At 36.7% G+C, this 19010-nt stretch overlaps 1 protein-coding gene across 1 annotated transcript in view; it reads right to left on the bottom strand.

Moving 5' to 3' along the window:
* Positions 1-1008: 1008 nt before the first annotated feature.
* The window catches only part of LOC149532013 (shaggy-related protein kinase epsilon-like), a 108559-nt gene continuing 90557 nt past the window's right edge, over positions 1009-19010 (bottom strand). The window contains exons 12-13 of the mRNA XM_089810457.1: positions 1822-1924; positions 1009-1734 (exon numbers count right to left, since the gene is read on the bottom strand). Of these exons, the coding sequence (XP_089666583.1) occupies positions 1664-1734; positions 1822-1924 (174 nt within the window). The 3' untranslated portion in view covers positions 1009-1663. The remainder of the gene's footprint in view (positions 1735-1821; positions 1925-19010) is intronic.

Raw genomic sequence — 19010 nt, forward strand, 5'->3', positions numbered from 1 at the left:
TTAAAAATAAACTAATTTAAAAAGCTAAAAACTAAAAACTAAACTAATTTAAAAAGTTAAAACTAAAAACTTTAACAGCTAATTAAGTTAAATAAATTGGGGGGGGGGGGGCGGGGGGGGGGGGGGGGAGAAAAATTAATTTATAAGATATAGCATTGTTTTAAATCAACTACTAACAGCTAATTAAGCTAAATAAATATGTAAAAGAAGAAAAAATAAGAGTTAAAAGAGGAGTGAAAAAGAATCCATAACAACTAATTAAGTTATATATATCGAAAAACAATTATTAAGTTAAATAAATAATAAAAGTTAAAATAGAGAAGGCAAAAGCTTACAACGCAATGGTAACTTGTGAGCCTCTCACATGGGAGGTCTTGGATTCAAATCTACCTTCGCTTAACAAATAATAATAATTAATTCCAACAAATAATAATAATAATAATTAATCTGAACTTCGGCCGTTTACCGATCAAAAAAAAAAGTTAAAATAGAGTGAAAAAAAAAATGACCGACATATAATTAACAATAAGAACTGACAAAAATAATTTTACACACACCAAACCTATCTATTGCTAAAAAAATTGATTTGCTTAAGCCTAAAACAAAACCCCCATAAATATATCTCCCTAAATTGTGATATTAAAACCATGAACTTTGGTGGTGATAATTCTCAGAATGACAATCAGATATTCACCTTAAATGAACAACCCCGACTATAAAGGGGGTAATAAGTATACAAGAAAGTCTTTTACGAAGTTCAAAAAGTGAATAAATTTATAATAAACAGATTCTTCTAAAGGCATCAATACAAATTGAAACAAATAACTTTCGAATAAGGGAAAAAGAGATCTAGGTTACAACTTATGACCACGAGAAAAGTCTGACAAGATTTCATTATAAAATTTACTTTATAATAGCCAAAATGAAACATCTGTCCAATTACAAAGAACCAAGATATTCAATTTCACTCCTTGCTCTTGTCAATAAATTAAAATCGCCAAAGCCAAATTTACTTCAAAATAAAAGCTTTATAATTTTTGGGTATCGGGATAGAATTATGATTTCACCACATGCATCCATTCCAAATATACACCAATCACGGTCCATCAGAAGTAAAGATTTATCAGTCTTCTCCCTAGAAAGCACTCGCGCAAATAAACTGTTAACTAGTACAAATCCTTGGACATTTGCTCTGGCCCTATTCCTGACATAATGCCTATGTTCATTCTACATATTTCACTGCAGGATGTTTGTCTACCAAAATATAATCATGTCTCATGAATTCCCCGTCCCAGAGCAACATACTGTTTGGGTATCTCCTGTCAGCATTGACTCAAAACTTAATAACGCGAAGATCCCAAGCAGTTCATATTACAATGGAGAGAATAAGTCGTTACAAAAAGGTTTGATAGGTTTTCTATCCATACATATTATCTATATCTTAAAGAACAGAGTTCAACACTAAGGCATGTGCTGCTAGTAGTTCTGGACATCCTAATAAATAGTCTCATCCTATGATGAAGTTGTGAAAATAAGGTCTCATTTTACTACTCCCCAAAAAAGGATGCTCTGAAAGATAATGGGAAATAGCCACAATCATCAAGTCCTTTGCAAGAGCTATCCACAGAATTGTTTGTGTGAGATCATATGGTTACATTGACAGTCAGGAGTTGTGCTTCCTTGCATGCTCAGGTATAAGTCGCTGAATCAACTCTGTTGAGGCTCCCTGCAATTCTGTAGAATTTATAGAGTGAAAAAAGCTATGAGAAACCCACTGCAAAATATTTTAAAATAAAAATGCCTTCAGTTTTAGCAACTTGCCTTCTGATTTAAATTCAAAAATGGATGGCAGTGGATGACCATTTGGCAAGTGAGAATTGGGATCACGCAACTCATCAAAGAATGGATGCGCACAAGCCTCCAACTACATTTGACAGAAAAAATTGACGATGTATTTAAGAAAAAGGATCAAACAGGAAATCTTCAAAATTGAATCACGTACAAAAGCTACAGCAATGTAGGATATAAACATGAAGTTTCCACAATATTTGAAAATATGGCTTCAAATGCAAATGATTTCATACCAAGATCAAAATAAGAAACTGAGTGCATTCCAAGAAATTTCCATAATCAACATATGAAACATTATTAACCTTACATATATAGAGATTAATATTTTTCTTCAGACAATATGAAATCTGATGTTGTTTATTCATCCTTCTATGTATAAATGCATCTCAGAGGACATCTGTCAGTCTTGTTCAAGACATCTACCGAGATTTACTCATAGCAACTATGCTATGAAATTGTTTGAAGGGAATCTCACAATATTGCTTGGCCTCTCTAAAAAATTTAATTACAATACATTGAAATTCATGCACGATGTTCTTGCACATTCACTTAGAAATTGCAATAGAAACCCTTAAATGAGATTGCCACTTGTATGTGACTTAGGGCAGCCTCTTTTGTTGTCCTTGTAGCATTTTTTAAATAGTGCAGTCCCTTTTTTGTCCTTGTAACATTTTTTAAATAGTTATTTCCTGTCCTTGTGAGGTATGAAAAAAAAAATTCACTATTCATTGGTAACAACTATCAAATCACTTTGATGTGTGAAAGTCTGTCTACACTTTCCAATTCATTGCCAAAACAATATGCATTTCATATAATATCCAAGAAACAACCTGCATATTCTATATCTTGCCAATTATCTGACTGTTACTAACAGCACTATATAGAATTAGAAATGGCTAAAATGATACTCCACAAAGAGAAGCAGAATTATATGTAATTGTAAATGTGCTATTACAATTACAATATTAAAAGGCAGTACAACATGCTCATTAAGAGGTACAACAACTTTATTCAATAATATGCACCTAATTAGTAATTACACTTAAAACATACACCTTATTACATCATTATTATATTTGAATACATTTGTAATACTGACCATAGTTATATCTTCTTTTCTTCAAACACCATCCACTATTACAAAAACAAAGATTTTGCATCACAAATAAAACAGTTATAAGGGTAATCTCTTTTTATAAAAGCGATGAAATAAAGCACCACATCCTGTGCCCTAATGATCAAAAGAGTTGGCATCTTTATGGAACCCTTGCTAGTTATTTTTATCACACAAAACAGGTTCATGCTTGAAGCATCTTAACTTCACCATGTTAAGTGGGGAAGAATCATCCTTGAAGTTCGCATCATACCCACGGGAAGGCCACTAAAGACAAACAAATAGTATTAGCAAGAAATTTTGATGGAGACGGACCAAAGTTCTGTTCCCAAAGGATTCTGCTAGTTAGAATCTACAACCCTGGACACAGTCCTATTGATATAGCAATTAAGCAAAATCTTGATCTAGTCACATTGCTTAAACAGAATGAAACATTCTGCATAGATTAGGATATAAATCACATCTCTTTGTACTAATTCCACAGCATGTAATGTTACATTCCTTACATCTCCTTTATGCTCTATAACCTGATCTTCTCTATTTTATCAATATCTTCAGTCCCAGTCACATTGTCACATGTTACATTGTCACTTAGTAATTAGATCTTCTATCTATACTCATATTTACTATTAGGGATAGCCCTGAGATAGTATCTGTATATCCTATTCTATACACGGTTATCTCTTCAGACCAGTGCCCATATACAGTTTCCTGGTCAACATCGTCCCCTCGACAAAACTTTCACTTGTCCTCAATTCAACCACTCTACTTCTGTGGTAGAATCTTTTGACAGATAAACTACAGTGTTTGGAATTGGTCATCCCATTGCTTGTTCACCATTTTCAGCTAACTGGTGAGAATGTGCAGGTGCAACAGTTCTGATTCTGCTTCTAAGAGAGATGTCGGTATCTGAATGTTGTTGAGGAAGGTCCATGCTTCATTGATTAACCCGGAAATAGGTGCTAATCTTAGGTTATCGAACTCCTGAGTAGCCTAAATTTCCATCTAGCCTTGTGTATCTGTTCCTTTTGGTGCTGATATTGATTCTGTAGACTCTCAATATTGACCTGGGTGGTCCCATCCAGATCTTGTAAGACATCATACTATGTGAAGTTTTGGGAGATCTGTTGTTTCCAGCAGCTCTGCTTTTATCCTTCATGGATTTGAAAAAGTTGGGCCACTGAAAGCAGTATAGTTAGAGCTCATTAATTGCATTGGCAGTCTTCTTTGTGGTGGCCAATTGTGTCTCCAAAGTAGTTTGGGCTGTGGCACAACAATGCCTGGTCTCATCATCCTTTGTCTCCTCAAAATCTTGCTGCACTTCCTTACAGACTCAATACTTTTGCATTCCCAAATCCTAGAAAAGTTCATCAATGAGTAGTCAGAGATGATCCCAAGTAGACTGAGAAGGGTCCCCTTTGATCAATGGGAACATATTATCTATATTTTGTATTATATACTCCATCTTGTTGATTACCCTTATATGCCCCTTCAAGACCTCTTCCCTTGGTGTCTGTTGTAGCAAATCACCCAGTTCAAACATTTGGAGTGGTGTAACATGCTACCTATGTCCACTCTATCCCCAATGTCATGTCCCCTCTTCCAGCCAGACTTATTCTATCTTGCTCTTAGCTCTTTTGGTCTCCCGAGAACTAGTTAGCCACACAAGGGGGCTCACAAATGCACCACCTCATCTTAGGACCTGTTTTTATATTTTGAACTTGGGCGCCCACTTTAGGAACTGCTGACTTTGGTTTCTTTAGCACTTAGCGTAGCATCTTTAAGTTCATTATCGTCAATCATTCCGATTGAGGAATTAACACTGGAGCAATTTTGGAGGTCAGAAATCATCCCTAGGAGGTTGGTTTCTCGAATAAAGTGAAGTGAATTTGTGACCTTATTGGACTAATCAGAATAATTGTCTTTTGCAGGTCAACAACAGTGCTACATTGGACGTACATATTATGCCATTTATAAAGCTTCACCATTGAAATCCAGATCGCCATTATAATCCCTGCAATTCCACAAATTAACAATCGGTCCAAACCTGCAATTTCACAACAATACCATTCACAAGCTTCATGTTTATGAAGTGAATAGCAATTCAGACCTTTAGCTGGGACAACAAAATTCATAGCATAGTTATCTTCTTGATCAATCTCCATTAGGGGTCTTCCATCACACTCATTGGTGCCATTCTTGACAATACGATCTGGAGATAGTTTCACATTAGAGATTACAAGCTACGAAACTCATCAATATGTCAGACATTGGCATTTCATCAAAACAGTTGAGCTCTGATACTAGCAATATCGACAACTTCGTCAATAGGCATGTTTACACATCCTTAGTGAGACTGATCTGTGCATTGTATACGCATCATCCACACCAAAGTGCAACTATGTCACATACATCCACAGCACCTATACAGCAACACAACTCACCACTGTCACTTATACGTATCATAGAATGCAAAGGCAAAGATTTTGGCTGCAGACATATCACTGATAATCAATCACACCTCTGAGCAAGTGTTTGAAGCTTCTACTCATATCATAACCAAAAGATGTATGCTCAGTGCATAATCATATATCAAGGTGTCATCTACACAGAGATGCCAGTCAGCATTTCCATTGGAGGCTCCTAACATATCGCAGTATCCGTGACTCACAACACATGCCTATTGCTGGAAGACTAATCACAATAAATCATCTGATATTCTGATTGTATCACTATCAACAATTCTAATTGTAACAGGGTATTAGTAATCTATTGATTTGTAATTTCATGCTTGTGAGCTTGTATTATATATGTGGCTTTTTCATTTCCGCTACTTGGGAAATTTCACTGAATTACTAAAATCTTGAAGAATTGGGATGTAGTTTATAGCTGTCACTAAGCGTATCAATATTTATTGAGTTTGTGCCACAATAGAAGTCTCCCTGTATGCCGTAGATGCTCCATTGTGAGGTGGTGGGGAAGGGACCATGAGTGGCTCCTTCAGTTTCTATGTTTGCTCTTTACACATAACTCCTTACACCCTAGTGGCAGCCTCGAAAATCTCCAAATGCAACTTTTGAATTTCCTCCACTTTGTCCAACATCAGCTTATCTAATCTTCGTTTGTTCTGGGGTTTCATGCTCCACTTTTGCTTCAATCTCTACAACTATGGTGGAATCAAGTTCAAGGCTATTTAATCAATAGCTATCTTCTTCAACTCTTCTTATTGGAATCTAGATTGCCGATTCTTTTTTCTGCGGCAATGGAAGCAGGAGATTCTGGATGAAATCCTCCACAATGTACTTTTGAGCTATCAATGGCTTATTAAGGATGGACATGTTGGGGCATTTTTTCTAGGGTTTTGATAAAGATATTTTCTAGGGCTTGTTAAGGATGGCCATGTCCAAGAAAACATAATGCACACATTGTAAATAAACTTACACACATGCCATACAAGTGCAACTATCAGGGGGATGGCACAACAATCCCAATGTAATCACTAAGACCAAAGTACCAAGATACAAACCAAGACCACTATTTAGACCTAAACAAAGTATGTGAAGAGAATTAAGAACAAAGTGTCATCACATGTCACATGGTGGCCTATGTAACTTCGAGCAATCCTTCTCTCATCAAGGAGGCTCTACTATGTTGACTCAACATCGCTAAGACGGCCATGACTATGCCAACTCAACAACTGCAGATGCTCATTGGTATGTCATCTCAACATTAACCAAATAGCCACATTAATTATGTTAGTTTAATCTTGTTATATTTTACCCCATTTATTTATTTGGTTCACTTTATTAAAAACTCTCCAAGAGTTACCCTGGTGATCCTTTTGTGTCACAACCTGCCTTAGAGAGCCACTCCACTACTCAAACACCAACCAACTCATCTCGTTACAATAGCAAGAAGCAATGAAAAACCCAAAAGTCATAAAAACATAATGAAACATGGCAAGCTTGATTGATCTCAAACCAAGATTGCAAGTTTCTCAATATTTCGTCAATAAGCATGACTCTATTATGCTAAAGATGCAATATCAACACCATACATCCAAATAACAAATGCGAGCTTAACTCAAGCATAAAGAACGCCGATAAATAAAGGTGGAGCACAAGACAATAACAGACTCAAAGATCGAGCTCTAATCATGATTCGTGAGAGCTCAATTGGTCTCAACCAAGGCTATAGGTCCCTCAAAGATATCGTCAAATAGGCATAGCTCAACTATGTTCAAGGATTAGGCAAAAGCCTACACCACAATCGTAACTTGTAAGCCTCTTATGTGGGAGTTCTTGGGTTCAATTCGACTCGAACTTAACATATAACGATAATTAACTTCAACAAATAATAATAATTAATCTAGGCTACGGCCCATTACCTATTGAAAAAAAAATCTATGCTCGACGATGCAGTCACAAACTTATGCATCAATAAAAACAAGAATGCAAGAAAAGCCAATAAACGAAGGCAATAAAGTCGTGGACAAGCATGCTCTATTGATCGTATTGCCAAGAGCATCAATCCTAAGGCAATCTAACATAAAAATAAACATGGCATACCAACATCCCTAAGTGATCCAAGAATGTATCTCGCAAACAAATCCCAAGCATAAAGCTCACAAGGTAAATTCCATAGGAGATCCATACCACAAGTATGACCCAAATACCATATCTCAACACAAAAAGGAGTAAGAATACCATCTATCACGTGCACTCAATTGGCACCATAGCCAAGAATAAGGATCCCTAAAATGATCCCAAACAGTGCTTCACAATGCAAGGCGATAGCTTCAAACATGGTGGCATAAAATCACAAATATTAGGGCTTGTTAGATGATAAAGTGCAACCATGCAAAGGTATGCTAAAAAGGCCATTTAACTGACAAGACGATCTTGAAACCTCCCACAAACAAAATTCCAAACATAAAATCCATAATTCCACATTGTAAAAACATAATTCCACATTATAAAAACACGTTAAAAACCAATAAAACCAATCCCAAGCCATTTTTGTCATTGAAGAACATGGAAAAAGCTTCGCAATTCCAACACAAAAACCCATCCAAATCCAAAATCCATCCATTCTTAAAAATTTGGACAACATAATATTGCTTTCACAATCATTTCAAGTTTTTAAAACATGTACCTGAGACCTTGGAGAAAGCTCCAATTGGAGTCTATTTGCATGGCTTTGGTAGGGAATTTTGTGATGATGGGATGTGTCTTAGCAAACGTGTCAATCAAGGTGGGAGTACCAGATGGGGCCATGACGATGTCAAGTAGCTAGATGGCCATGCCCTATTGGGTGTATTGCCAAGAGCATCAATCCTAAGGCTTATTAATTTAGTCCTATTGGGAGCATTGAAACGCATGAGGGTTTTCTTATGTTCTATTTATTTCATTGCTACTCATATTTGTTACTTAATATAAGTTTTGCAAGCTATTTGAAGTACAAATTTAGGTTTTTGCCAAACTCAGAGTCTTATGTTTGGTCTGTGCAAGACTCCACCATGTCACGCACACACCCACATTACGCATTGGTGCCGTTCGTAGAGACACTCACATTCAGGCCGAGAATCCCATGTTGTTCACACTTTCCATTTCTATATTCACAATGTTCTTTTTCTTTATACATAATTAGATAATTCACTTGTTTATCTAGTTGGACGCATCAAAATGTGTGGCATGCATTCTCTAAAAGGAACATAGTTTCCTTTGTATAGGGTCAGAAATACTCCACTACAAAATTACATCAGTCCAGACCTTGGAGAAAGCTCTAATTGGAGACCATTTGCATGGTTTAGTGGGAAATTTTGTGAAGGGGTTTGTCTTAGCAGATGTGTCAATCAAGGTGGGAGCACCAAATGGGGCCATGATGATGTCAAGTAGCTAGAATGAGAAACTTTGGCGTTAGGATTTGTATATGCAGGTTGTAGAGCTTAAGACTACAACGATCATAATTGCTAGACTATTATGAACCTAGAGAGAGAAAGTAAGATGTCTAGAAGGATGGTGAAGCTTGTTTATAGATGTTTCTTGTGGTCAGATAGAGTGATCTAGCTATTAGCTTGCATTTCTTGTAGTTTTTCACTTGTTAGCAGCTACAACTTGTCTTTTTTTACTGTTAAAATTTACTTTCTACTAGAAATTAATGTTTGATAATGCTATAATATGTTAGCATAGTGCCCTAAATTGCATCCTTATGCTTACCTAGGCCTTATTATAGCATGTATGAGCTCCCACATCCTGTACTATTCACCCTTGCTCAATTCTGCAAATAATTTTGGTTTCCCCTCTCCATAAAGGACCTCAAGTCCCAGTTGGAACCACATTGGAGGGAGCATAGCACAGTGGGTACTGAGCTCCCCAATCTTAGGGTAAACTGAAACTACTTAAGGTTGTTAATGTTGTAGCTTCAATCTGATTGAATTGATAATCATTCCATGGTTATTGGTTAGTCATCAATTAGACAAACTCTAATTTATCTACTTGTATATATATATATAAACTTACAATTACCTTAGAGACATGTTTCCTCTACACACATTTATACACATTCAAATCTGGACTCGGAACACACGAAAAGAATGGAAAGTGTTATTACATTTGCAGAAATCCTTTCCCTCAACATGGTATCAGAGCCAACTGCAAATGCAACAAAGAAAAATTGAATATAACATTAGTAACAGAATCGCCTCTCATCATTCATGGTTGTGTTCAGATCACATGTCCAATATGCGCTAGGACAATCTTGACCTCTGTCCATGTCGACACATCTAGTACCAGAAACGCCTCTCATCATTCATCCAGAAATTATGAGCAATAATAGAACAAGGATAATATCTGGTATTTCCAACTACATATCATATACACCGTCAGAGGTTTTACAGGTATGTTGTGTTTAATATACACGGAAGAAGTTTTGTTGGGCTTGATGCAGATTTTCAATATAAAACTCCTAAAACTGGAAAAAAAATGATCTGTAATTTTGGGAAATATCAGAAACAGTAATTACACTCGGATATCATGAAGCCTGTGCAAATATAGAAGTTTCAAAGCAGAGTCTAGACATGCATTAAAGAACAGATCAGGGGGCTGACTGTTGGATTTGAGTGCCTCAGCACAATGTGATCCCAGGGGACACCGCAGCCAGTGAGACATACAAATGGGTTTGTTGAATTCATGATGTCTTCCGAAAAATGTTGATGCAATGTCTGCGCTTATGGATGGGAAATGATTGCTCTCGATCTTGAATGTCGATAGGGAAGTGGCTCTTCAATGTCATATAGACGAGCTCATGCTTGCTTATAATTAATGTATTGTGCACTAAGGAATTGAACTCGACGATATTATAGTTTGCACTGTCAAATGCCTACAGTCCATTGTTGCAATGTAAGATGTGTGAAGATAATGACAATGTCGTGCTACTTGCCTTGACAATACAAATCAAAGCTTTTGTGTATTTCACGAAGTTAGAAATTATATTTTATGCTCTCTGCATGGGATCTGTAGATGGCAATATATCCAATGGAATTATTATGCTTGGAGGGATTAATTTGCAGAGGACACCCATGTGTTTGTTGTCAGATGTAAAACACGTGGAGGCAGAGGAAACTCCTAATTCCTCCTGAGAAACTTTTCAAAATATTCATACACAAGCTCAGAGTGCTACCAATAATCATTTGAGTATGCAAAGGATTAAAAATACGGAGAATCTTGTTAACAATATAAATAGTATATTCGATAAGCGAGAGTTAAAACGTCTTGGAGACCGTAGTCCTTGAAAAGTCTCTAGAAGTATATCATACACAATTGATAGTTTGCAACCTTTGGATAACGTTGGCAGTGTATCGTGAAACACACTTTGGCAGTTCGCACCCCCTTGGAAAACCTTGAAGGAAACATTGAGGGCAGTTGGGGTTACTCCTCTGCCACAGACCATGGTGGTAATTTCTTCACCAATCTCTGAGAACCTAAGAATGTGTAAAGTTCCAGGCTACAATTCTTAAGAAGTCACAACAGTAGTTACTCAAATATTTGTGCAATACTGACTTCCAGACCATTCCTATTATTATTTTCTTGCAGAGTAAGAATTGTATAATGAGCAAATTGCCAGAAATATACAGACCAGAGTTGAACAATGAATGAAATTGCCAGAAATATACAGACCAATGCGTACTTCAACAACTATTCTGAAATATTGCAATCAATTATCAGTTTATAGGATGTGTTCCTTATTAACCAGTTAATCCTCTCAATCTATTATCAACCGACCATTAAACAATTACACAGGGATGGAACATGAATTCATTGGGTTCAATGGTTATGAACAATACTTTCTTGACAAAATATGAATTAGAGTCCACCTGTAGTTGTTGTCGGAATTGGTTTGTGGATATCCGCAACCGGATATGACCCCAGGTTCTGAGTTAATGCTTGGCACTGTGCATTCAACAGTCCTCGAATTCTTTGGTTCCCGTGGGTTACCTTGTCAGTTTTAACACTGTTGTGCCTCCTTCCCGTGCTCTCCTTCATGACATACTTCTGCTGCACACAGACACGGTACTGAATGTAATCTTAAGTTTGCTTCAGAGATTCCGCTCAATGATATATTCCAGGCAGCCATCTCAATGGTGCTTGTTTCAGGCAATTCCAGCCCTTTCCTTCACCACATCAATCATCAAAGATAGACAGAAGCAATTGAAACTCCTTCTACGATGGTTTCCGAATTCAAGATCCTTCTCGCGCAACACTGATAATTGTATGATCGAGTAGATATCCTTGTCGTGATTGTTCTTCAACTCCACTAGGCCAATTGAATATTGACGAAAGGAGAGTAATATCTTCAATTTTCAATTCAACTTGATAATTCATTCCATTTTCCAACCTGCTACGAATAGCATTTGCCTCCTCTATTTAAACAATGGAAATCAGGTGATTCCCGTAAACTGCCAATTGATTTGGTTGGATTATTCATATAATAATTTTATTATAATATAAACTTAGTTTTATTAAATACTTACTTTATTTACTTTGAAGCTTGATATTAATTAATTTATATTAGTTCAATAGATTGAAATTAATATAAAATAATTGATATCTGTTTTGCCTTTCGATTTTCAAAAGGAAAGTCCTTCTGGAGGGACATTATAGAATGGAACGATGAAGGAGACGTCCTAGATCACAGTAATGGAATATAATTTGAATATGAGGAAGCCAAAAATCTTGAAGGCAACTCATTCACCCAAATTAACTTAATAAATTTAATATCAAAGGAAGAAAAGCACAACAATATTACAATATCTTTGGCTTTCTTACAGTTGAGCATAGTGCTTTCTTCTTCGCAAATGTGGATTTGAGCTTCTTCTCGGCCCAACATTCAAATGCACAGTGGCTTGCCCTACTATAATTAAAGCAAGTGACATCATCTCTACTACTTGCTCGAGCACCATCTCTATTAGTAGTATGTCCAAGAAACCCAATGACGATGGCGGAGGAGCATCAACTGACACCTTGAGTAAGCCTAACCACCCTCATTCCTTGTGACCTCAAATCCACCTTGAGTTTTAAGTGTTGTTTAATCTCCAAAAATAGCCACTTGTGAACAATGGTTTTTGGCGAGCAATGACTGATCACATCTGATTGAAATGAAATAGTAACGAATGCTAGTATGCATGTTAGGGATGGCATTGCCAAGATTATGGTCAACAAAGACAAAATGGGTGAGAACATGGTATTAGCTACTTGAATGGTCCACAAGTGATGATATAAAACATCTTTGAGAGTTGTTATGTCACAGGGTTGTTATCCCTATACCTAATAATGACAGCTCAATGGCCTCGTACTTGCCACTCCCTATCAGTTGTTCTTGTCACTTCTTTTTCTTCGGTGAGTGTGCTCCTACAAAGCCACCTCAACAAAGACAAAATAGGTGAGAACATGGTATTAGCTACTTGAATAATCGCCTCTACCTCCACAAGTAATGATATAAAACATATTTGAGAGTTGCCATGTCACTAGGTTATTATCTCTATACATAATAATGACAGCTCAATGGCCTCGTACTTGTCACTCCCTATCAGTTGTTCTTGTCACTTCCTTTTCTTCGGTGAGTTGTGCTCCTATAAAGCCACCTCCTCACCATTGACCTGGACTATAAGTTTTTCCAAGAGAAATATTGTCAACCATGTGGGGTCTAAGTTTCTAACCATCAAATAGCTTGCAATCTTCACTATGCATCAGGAGGTTCCTATGTGTGCATGGTGTCAAGTAGTAACCCAATTGTATATTGGGTCATGAAGAAGGCGTTGTGCCTTGTGCACATAAACTCATGTATTTTCTCACAAATTACCCTTATGGCATGTTGTAAGACTCAAACCCTACTTTAATCTCCCATTAAAACCATCATATAACACTAACGCCAAATTGTATAATCTACCATAAAAATGCAACATTTGAAGCATAGATAGCCCTCTTAAACTGCATTGTATGAGGTCGGTGCATCATCATTTGGATATTGCATGAAAAACCTACTTAAGTCCTCATCTCCATGGACTCCTAATGCTATCCCTCTCCTTCTATGTCAAGTCCTAAGTGTACACACTCTTTATGAGGTTTTCCTTGTGGTGGTGAGAAACCTTAGTAGGTCATCCTAAGAAGCTCCCCGTAAACCCTTGTGAAAACCATACGCTTGTAGGATATAGCGATGTTGTGTCCATTGTCAATCCTTCCACAATATGGCCTATACCTGATTTATTGTTTTGTACGGCCCCCTTGTTTTGCACTGCTCCATACGTACAAGGATTTAGCCCAGCTATACAATGTTCTTGTCACTTGCTTCTTGTCGTACGACAATATAATCTGCCATATGGTGTGCAACTCCAACTATCCTATAGTACTTGCTTTCCGATATTTTTGTGCGATAATTAATTCCTTCCAATATACCAATTGGTTTACCAGTCGTCATCGAAAGTCTCTAAATATTTCCAAAAAGTCCTCTATCACTTTTTCCTCTTACACTCCTTGTCATAATCTGACTCTTGACAACAGACAGTAAGTGTCGTTTTTTAATTTGTAAGTGTCGCTAAGCATATGTATCAACTATTTAACCATTTCCTTTAGAGAAATTAAAACCAACTTTTGCTACTTTATTTTATTTCTTCTTCCATTCTTGTTTTTACTACTTGCTTTCTCTCCAAAAATATTATGTTAATTTTTCTTTCCTTCGATAAAATACGTTTTTTTTATACCAGCCCCTTTAACAATCTCTCTTTTCCCAAGAAATTAATAAATTAACCTTTTCTTTTTTATTATTTTCTAACTCTAATATTTTAGTTAAAATTCTCCTTTTCTTTGTTTTCCCAAAAAGAATTTCACTTGAATTTAATTCTTTTCAGCCTTAGCACTCCACATAAAAAAATTGCCCTCCAATTAATTAATTTTTTATTTTCTCACTACTTTCAATTTTTTATTTGTATTTTCCCAAACTCCTTTGTTTTCTTCTTTCTTTTTATGACTTCTTTCATCTAACAGTCTTAACTTTTATTAAGATAATATCTTATACTTTCTATAATAGTCAACTACTTGTCCATAGTCCGTCTTTCAGTCTAGATAGGAATGTTTCCTATCCCGTCTCTTTTTTCTTCAGTCCAGATAGGAATGTTTCCTATCCTGTCTCTAGTTTTGTTTCTAATTCCGTCTTCAGTCTACGTTGTTTCTTTTAGAAACAACATCCTTGTAATTCTTTATAAGGAACACATTTGTTCCTCTGTTTATCAATCAATCATCCGGAAATCCGTTAATCTGCCAACTCTTCTTGAATCTTGTAACATGGTATCAGAGCTATTACTTAAATTTTTTCGAAAAAATTTAAAATTTCTTCGTGAAATTATTTGTTTAAATTTTTACAAAATTATTTCTATTGAATTTCTCTAAAACCTACTTAGGGTTTTCGGCCTAGAGAAATTCCCGAACTCGGGTCTGCCTGTGTTTGTTCAGCACACTCTAGCCCCATTCGTCCATGCACATCGATCCTTGAAGAAAAATCTGCCATTTTTTATCAAGAAATCTGAAGTGTTTTCAAGCGTTTTTCAGCTAGGGCCGTTTTTTTTCGAAACCCTAATTTTTGGGGTCGAAAAAATATTTTGTTTGCAAATTCTTGGTGGGTTTTTCGAGAGCTCAACTGGGTTGTCGTCCTTTTTTTTTGGGTGCCTCGATTTTTGTGCCTCAATTTTCGAGCCAACGGATCCAAAAAACAACAGCAAATTCCTTCTGCGTTTTTCGAGTTCTCTTCTGGGTCATTCTCTGATTCTTCTAGGTCTTTCGTATTTTTGCTTCGAAGAACGTGCCTTCACAAATTTTCACAATTTTTCATTGAAAAACGTGCCATGGCATCTCTGACAAATATTCTGCTCGAACATAATTCCAAGTTCAATGGTCGCAATTATGGAACATGGAAGCAGCGCATCATCGCAATCTTCGAATATCGAAACACCAATCAACTTGTTCTAGGTGTTACGCAGTGTCCGACTTCTCCGGGTCTTGATCAAGGCGAAGCTGCATTTTTTGCCTTCTGAATTTGTTTCTGAGATTTTGGGTTTGTTGATTTTCTCCTCAAAAATCATTTCAAGTTGTCTATAATACGCAAGGTTGTGTGAGATTCTGGGTTTGTTGATTTTCTCCTCAAAAATCATTTCAAGTTGTCTGTAATACGCAAGGTTGTGTGAGATTCTGGGTTTGTTGATTTTCTCCTCAAAAATCATTTCAAGTTGTCTGTAATACGCAAGGTTGCATGAGGTTCTGGGTTTTACCGTTTTTTCCACAAAAACGAAGTTTTGTAATTGCAACTTATTTTGAGTCATAGCACTCTTCTGGCAAAGCTTCTTGGTTTCAGCATTCTGTAGATCCAGGGAGGGTCTCAGTTATCACAGAATGTTCCAACATCCGTACGTTGACCATTAAGGGAGGGTATTAAGATAATATCTTATACTTTCTATAATAGTCAACTACTTGTCCATAGTCCGTCTTTCAGTCTAGATAGGAATGTTTCCTATCCCGTCTCTTTTTTCTTCAGTCCAGATAGGAATGTTTCCTATCCTGTCTCTAGTTTTGTTTCTAATTCCGTCTTCAGTCTACGTTGTTTCTTTTAGAAACAACATCCTTGTAATTCTTTATAAGGAACACATTTGTTCCTCTGTTTATCAATCAATCATCCGGAAATCCGTTAATCTGCCAGCTCTTCTCGAATCTTGTAACAACTTTCACTTCCAAGGTGTACGCCTCTTACAGAAATCATTTTTACAAGTGCCTACATATTTTGATCCAAAATTTTGCCAAGAGTAACAAGTCCCATAGCTTTGTAATATTTATCGTGCATCATACTCTTGGTCCACATAGCCTCTTGATAGTTTACTTTGTTGGGCTTACCTGATTTGGTATTAATAGTCAAACTAAACTTAATGCTGCATTGGGGGGTTCCATGTTATTCCCCGAGCAATACTTGATGATGTCTTCTTCGTTGTGTCCATCTCACTCATAGGCAAATCAACCATCACTCTTTATGATGACTTTTAAACACTATCCATTCTTTTGCCCATACTCATCAAGATCGATTCCCTCCTTGAGACGTTTTCAAGTTTCCCTTCCTATTTAGCTTGGTTCCCCTTCCTCTTCCTATTTAGCTCGGTCCACCTTCCTCTTTCTCTTACTAGTACTCACCTTCATACAATGCAGTTAGTCTCTAAAAGCCCCAGATGTGGCTCCACATTGTCATTGTTCCAAATAGAGCATATATCAAATCCTTATGTATTCTCAGAACAAAAATGCCTTCAATATGCTTCCTTAAAGTCTATCTTTGACTAGTTTCTCGCCTACTCCCTCCTCCCTCACGTGACCTTTTTTTGATATCATTAGGTCTCCCTTCCTCTATTGCCCAATCCCTTCCTATTGTCCAATCTATAAAAGCCCCAAATGTGTTTCCTGATAGTTGTTCAAATCCTTATGTATTCTCTAAACAAAGCAATATGCTTTCTTACAAGTTTCTCTTCAACTAGTTTCATGCCTCCTCCCTGAACCCAGTCCTCTTCTTGCACAATCCTTTTCCTTGATATCATCGGGTCTTCCTCTACTGTCCAACCCCTTCCTATTGTCTAGTCTCATTTGGTCGCATAGCCCAAAATATTGATCTTCCTAGTAGGTCCTCTTCTCTCCTAGTATACTTTTAGTTTCAATATTTTCATAGAGCCTTGTATCAACATATCGTCCAATATTGCCAAATTAATTGCTCCATTAGGCCAACTTCTCTAACTTTATAGGGTCATAGCCACCGAACCTTAATTTTCTAAGTTTAATCATGTTACAACCATTAGCCTTCAAAAGTAACTGCTATGGCCAAAAGTCAATTCTTTGTAGACGTTTGATTTACCAGTACCTTTGTTGTAATTGCATGGTTTCAGCAACCCACTATGTCATTACCCTTCATTCATCCAACTTGTTCAGGGTGAAAAGTCATTCCTTTAAAAACTTCTCAACGGGAAATATCATGCTAGGAACAATATAGTCAATCAAGACTATTGCTTCCTACTAGTACATCAACTCAAATGGGTTGATGTAATTGTGTGTGCCTCATCAACACGTTGTATGTCGTATAATAGTCCCATAGTACAGCTAGCAATCTTTCTTCCCAATCTTCTTCAACACCATGCAACTTGTAAATGACTGAAACCAACACTTATTCGTAAAATTTGCTTGGTCATTAGCTCTAACGTAGTACAAAGTAGACATATTGTGAATAAATTTGAATTTCATCATCATCAACCAATGACACTAGTGATGCAGTTTACACACCAATCACACGTTATTTGAATGGGAATGTCGTACCATGTAACTTTGCTCATAAACTAACCTCACTATACTAATGGTTGTGATGTCCAACAATACCCTCATCTCTACCCACTTCATAGAATACTCAATGACCACCACAATGTATCTACAAATGTACACTTGGCTAACATTCAAACCAATGAAGTCTAGCCCCCAGCTCTCAAAGAATTCTTGTAGTTGGGAGATGAAGAAAATGTAGTCCCTCTTAGTAGGTTTGTCAACTCTCTAGCAAGTGTCACATCCAATCATCCACTCTTGGGCATTTATGTGTATTGTCGACCACAATTAACTTGCTAATAGAAATTTACACATTGTAGCATTTGATCCCATATGACCTCCAGTTGGGTATTTGTTTGCTTCCTTCAGTACTCCAAATATCTCTTTCCACATGACACTTCTTTACGAGACAATCAAGAACCATTTTATAGAAACCATTCATAAGTTCAAAGGTTTTACTCTTCATAACTAGTTTCCTCTTACCTAACATCTCCTTCAAAAAGTAGCAATGAATAGGTACTTTGGTGCTCTTATACCATTGTGATACAAGTTGCAATCTGGAATAGGTGAGCATCTCACAAATCCCTGTTCACACCATCAAGTGGCCCTCCAAACTTGATTATCAACAACTGATGAGCAATGAACAATGATTGTAAATGCGAATTCCATTAGCAAGAGCAATATAAATTGTCTTACGTGTCCCTAAATGAATTCACCAGGTACATAAAGGCTTGACGGTCTAGGTAGAGTGAATAATCATTGCCAATAGGTAATGACAGAACGTCCGAATAGATTATACCATTCCTAGTGCCTCCTTTTCAGTCATACTATTAGTTCTTTTTTCAAAGTAGCTAGTTCAAGAAGAAAAGAAAACAATCTAGCCCTTGTGATCCAACTTGTGTGAGTGTAGCCCTGATTCCATAATTTGCAACATCTACATTTGCATGGAACTCCTTGTTCTTGTCAAGGTATGTTGGGAGTGGCTAATCTTGACTTGAGTTCATTGAAGACTCTTTCTTACTCATTCACCCATGTAAACGATTGTCCCTTCCTCAACAACACATCTACAAGGTAAGAAATCTAGGTGAAGTTCTCAATGAACATTTTCTAGTGGCCAACATAACCAAGAAGCATCTTCACCCCAATAATATTCTCAAGGG

This window comes from Cupressus sempervirens, chromosome 11, assembly GCF_028749045.1.
Source record: "Cupressus sempervirens isolate cs-2001-9-10 chromosome 11, ASM2874904v1, whole genome shotgun sequence".
Classification (NCBI taxonomy): Eukaryota; Viridiplantae; Streptophyta; class Pinopsida; order Cupressales; family Cupressaceae; genus Cupressus; species Cupressus sempervirens.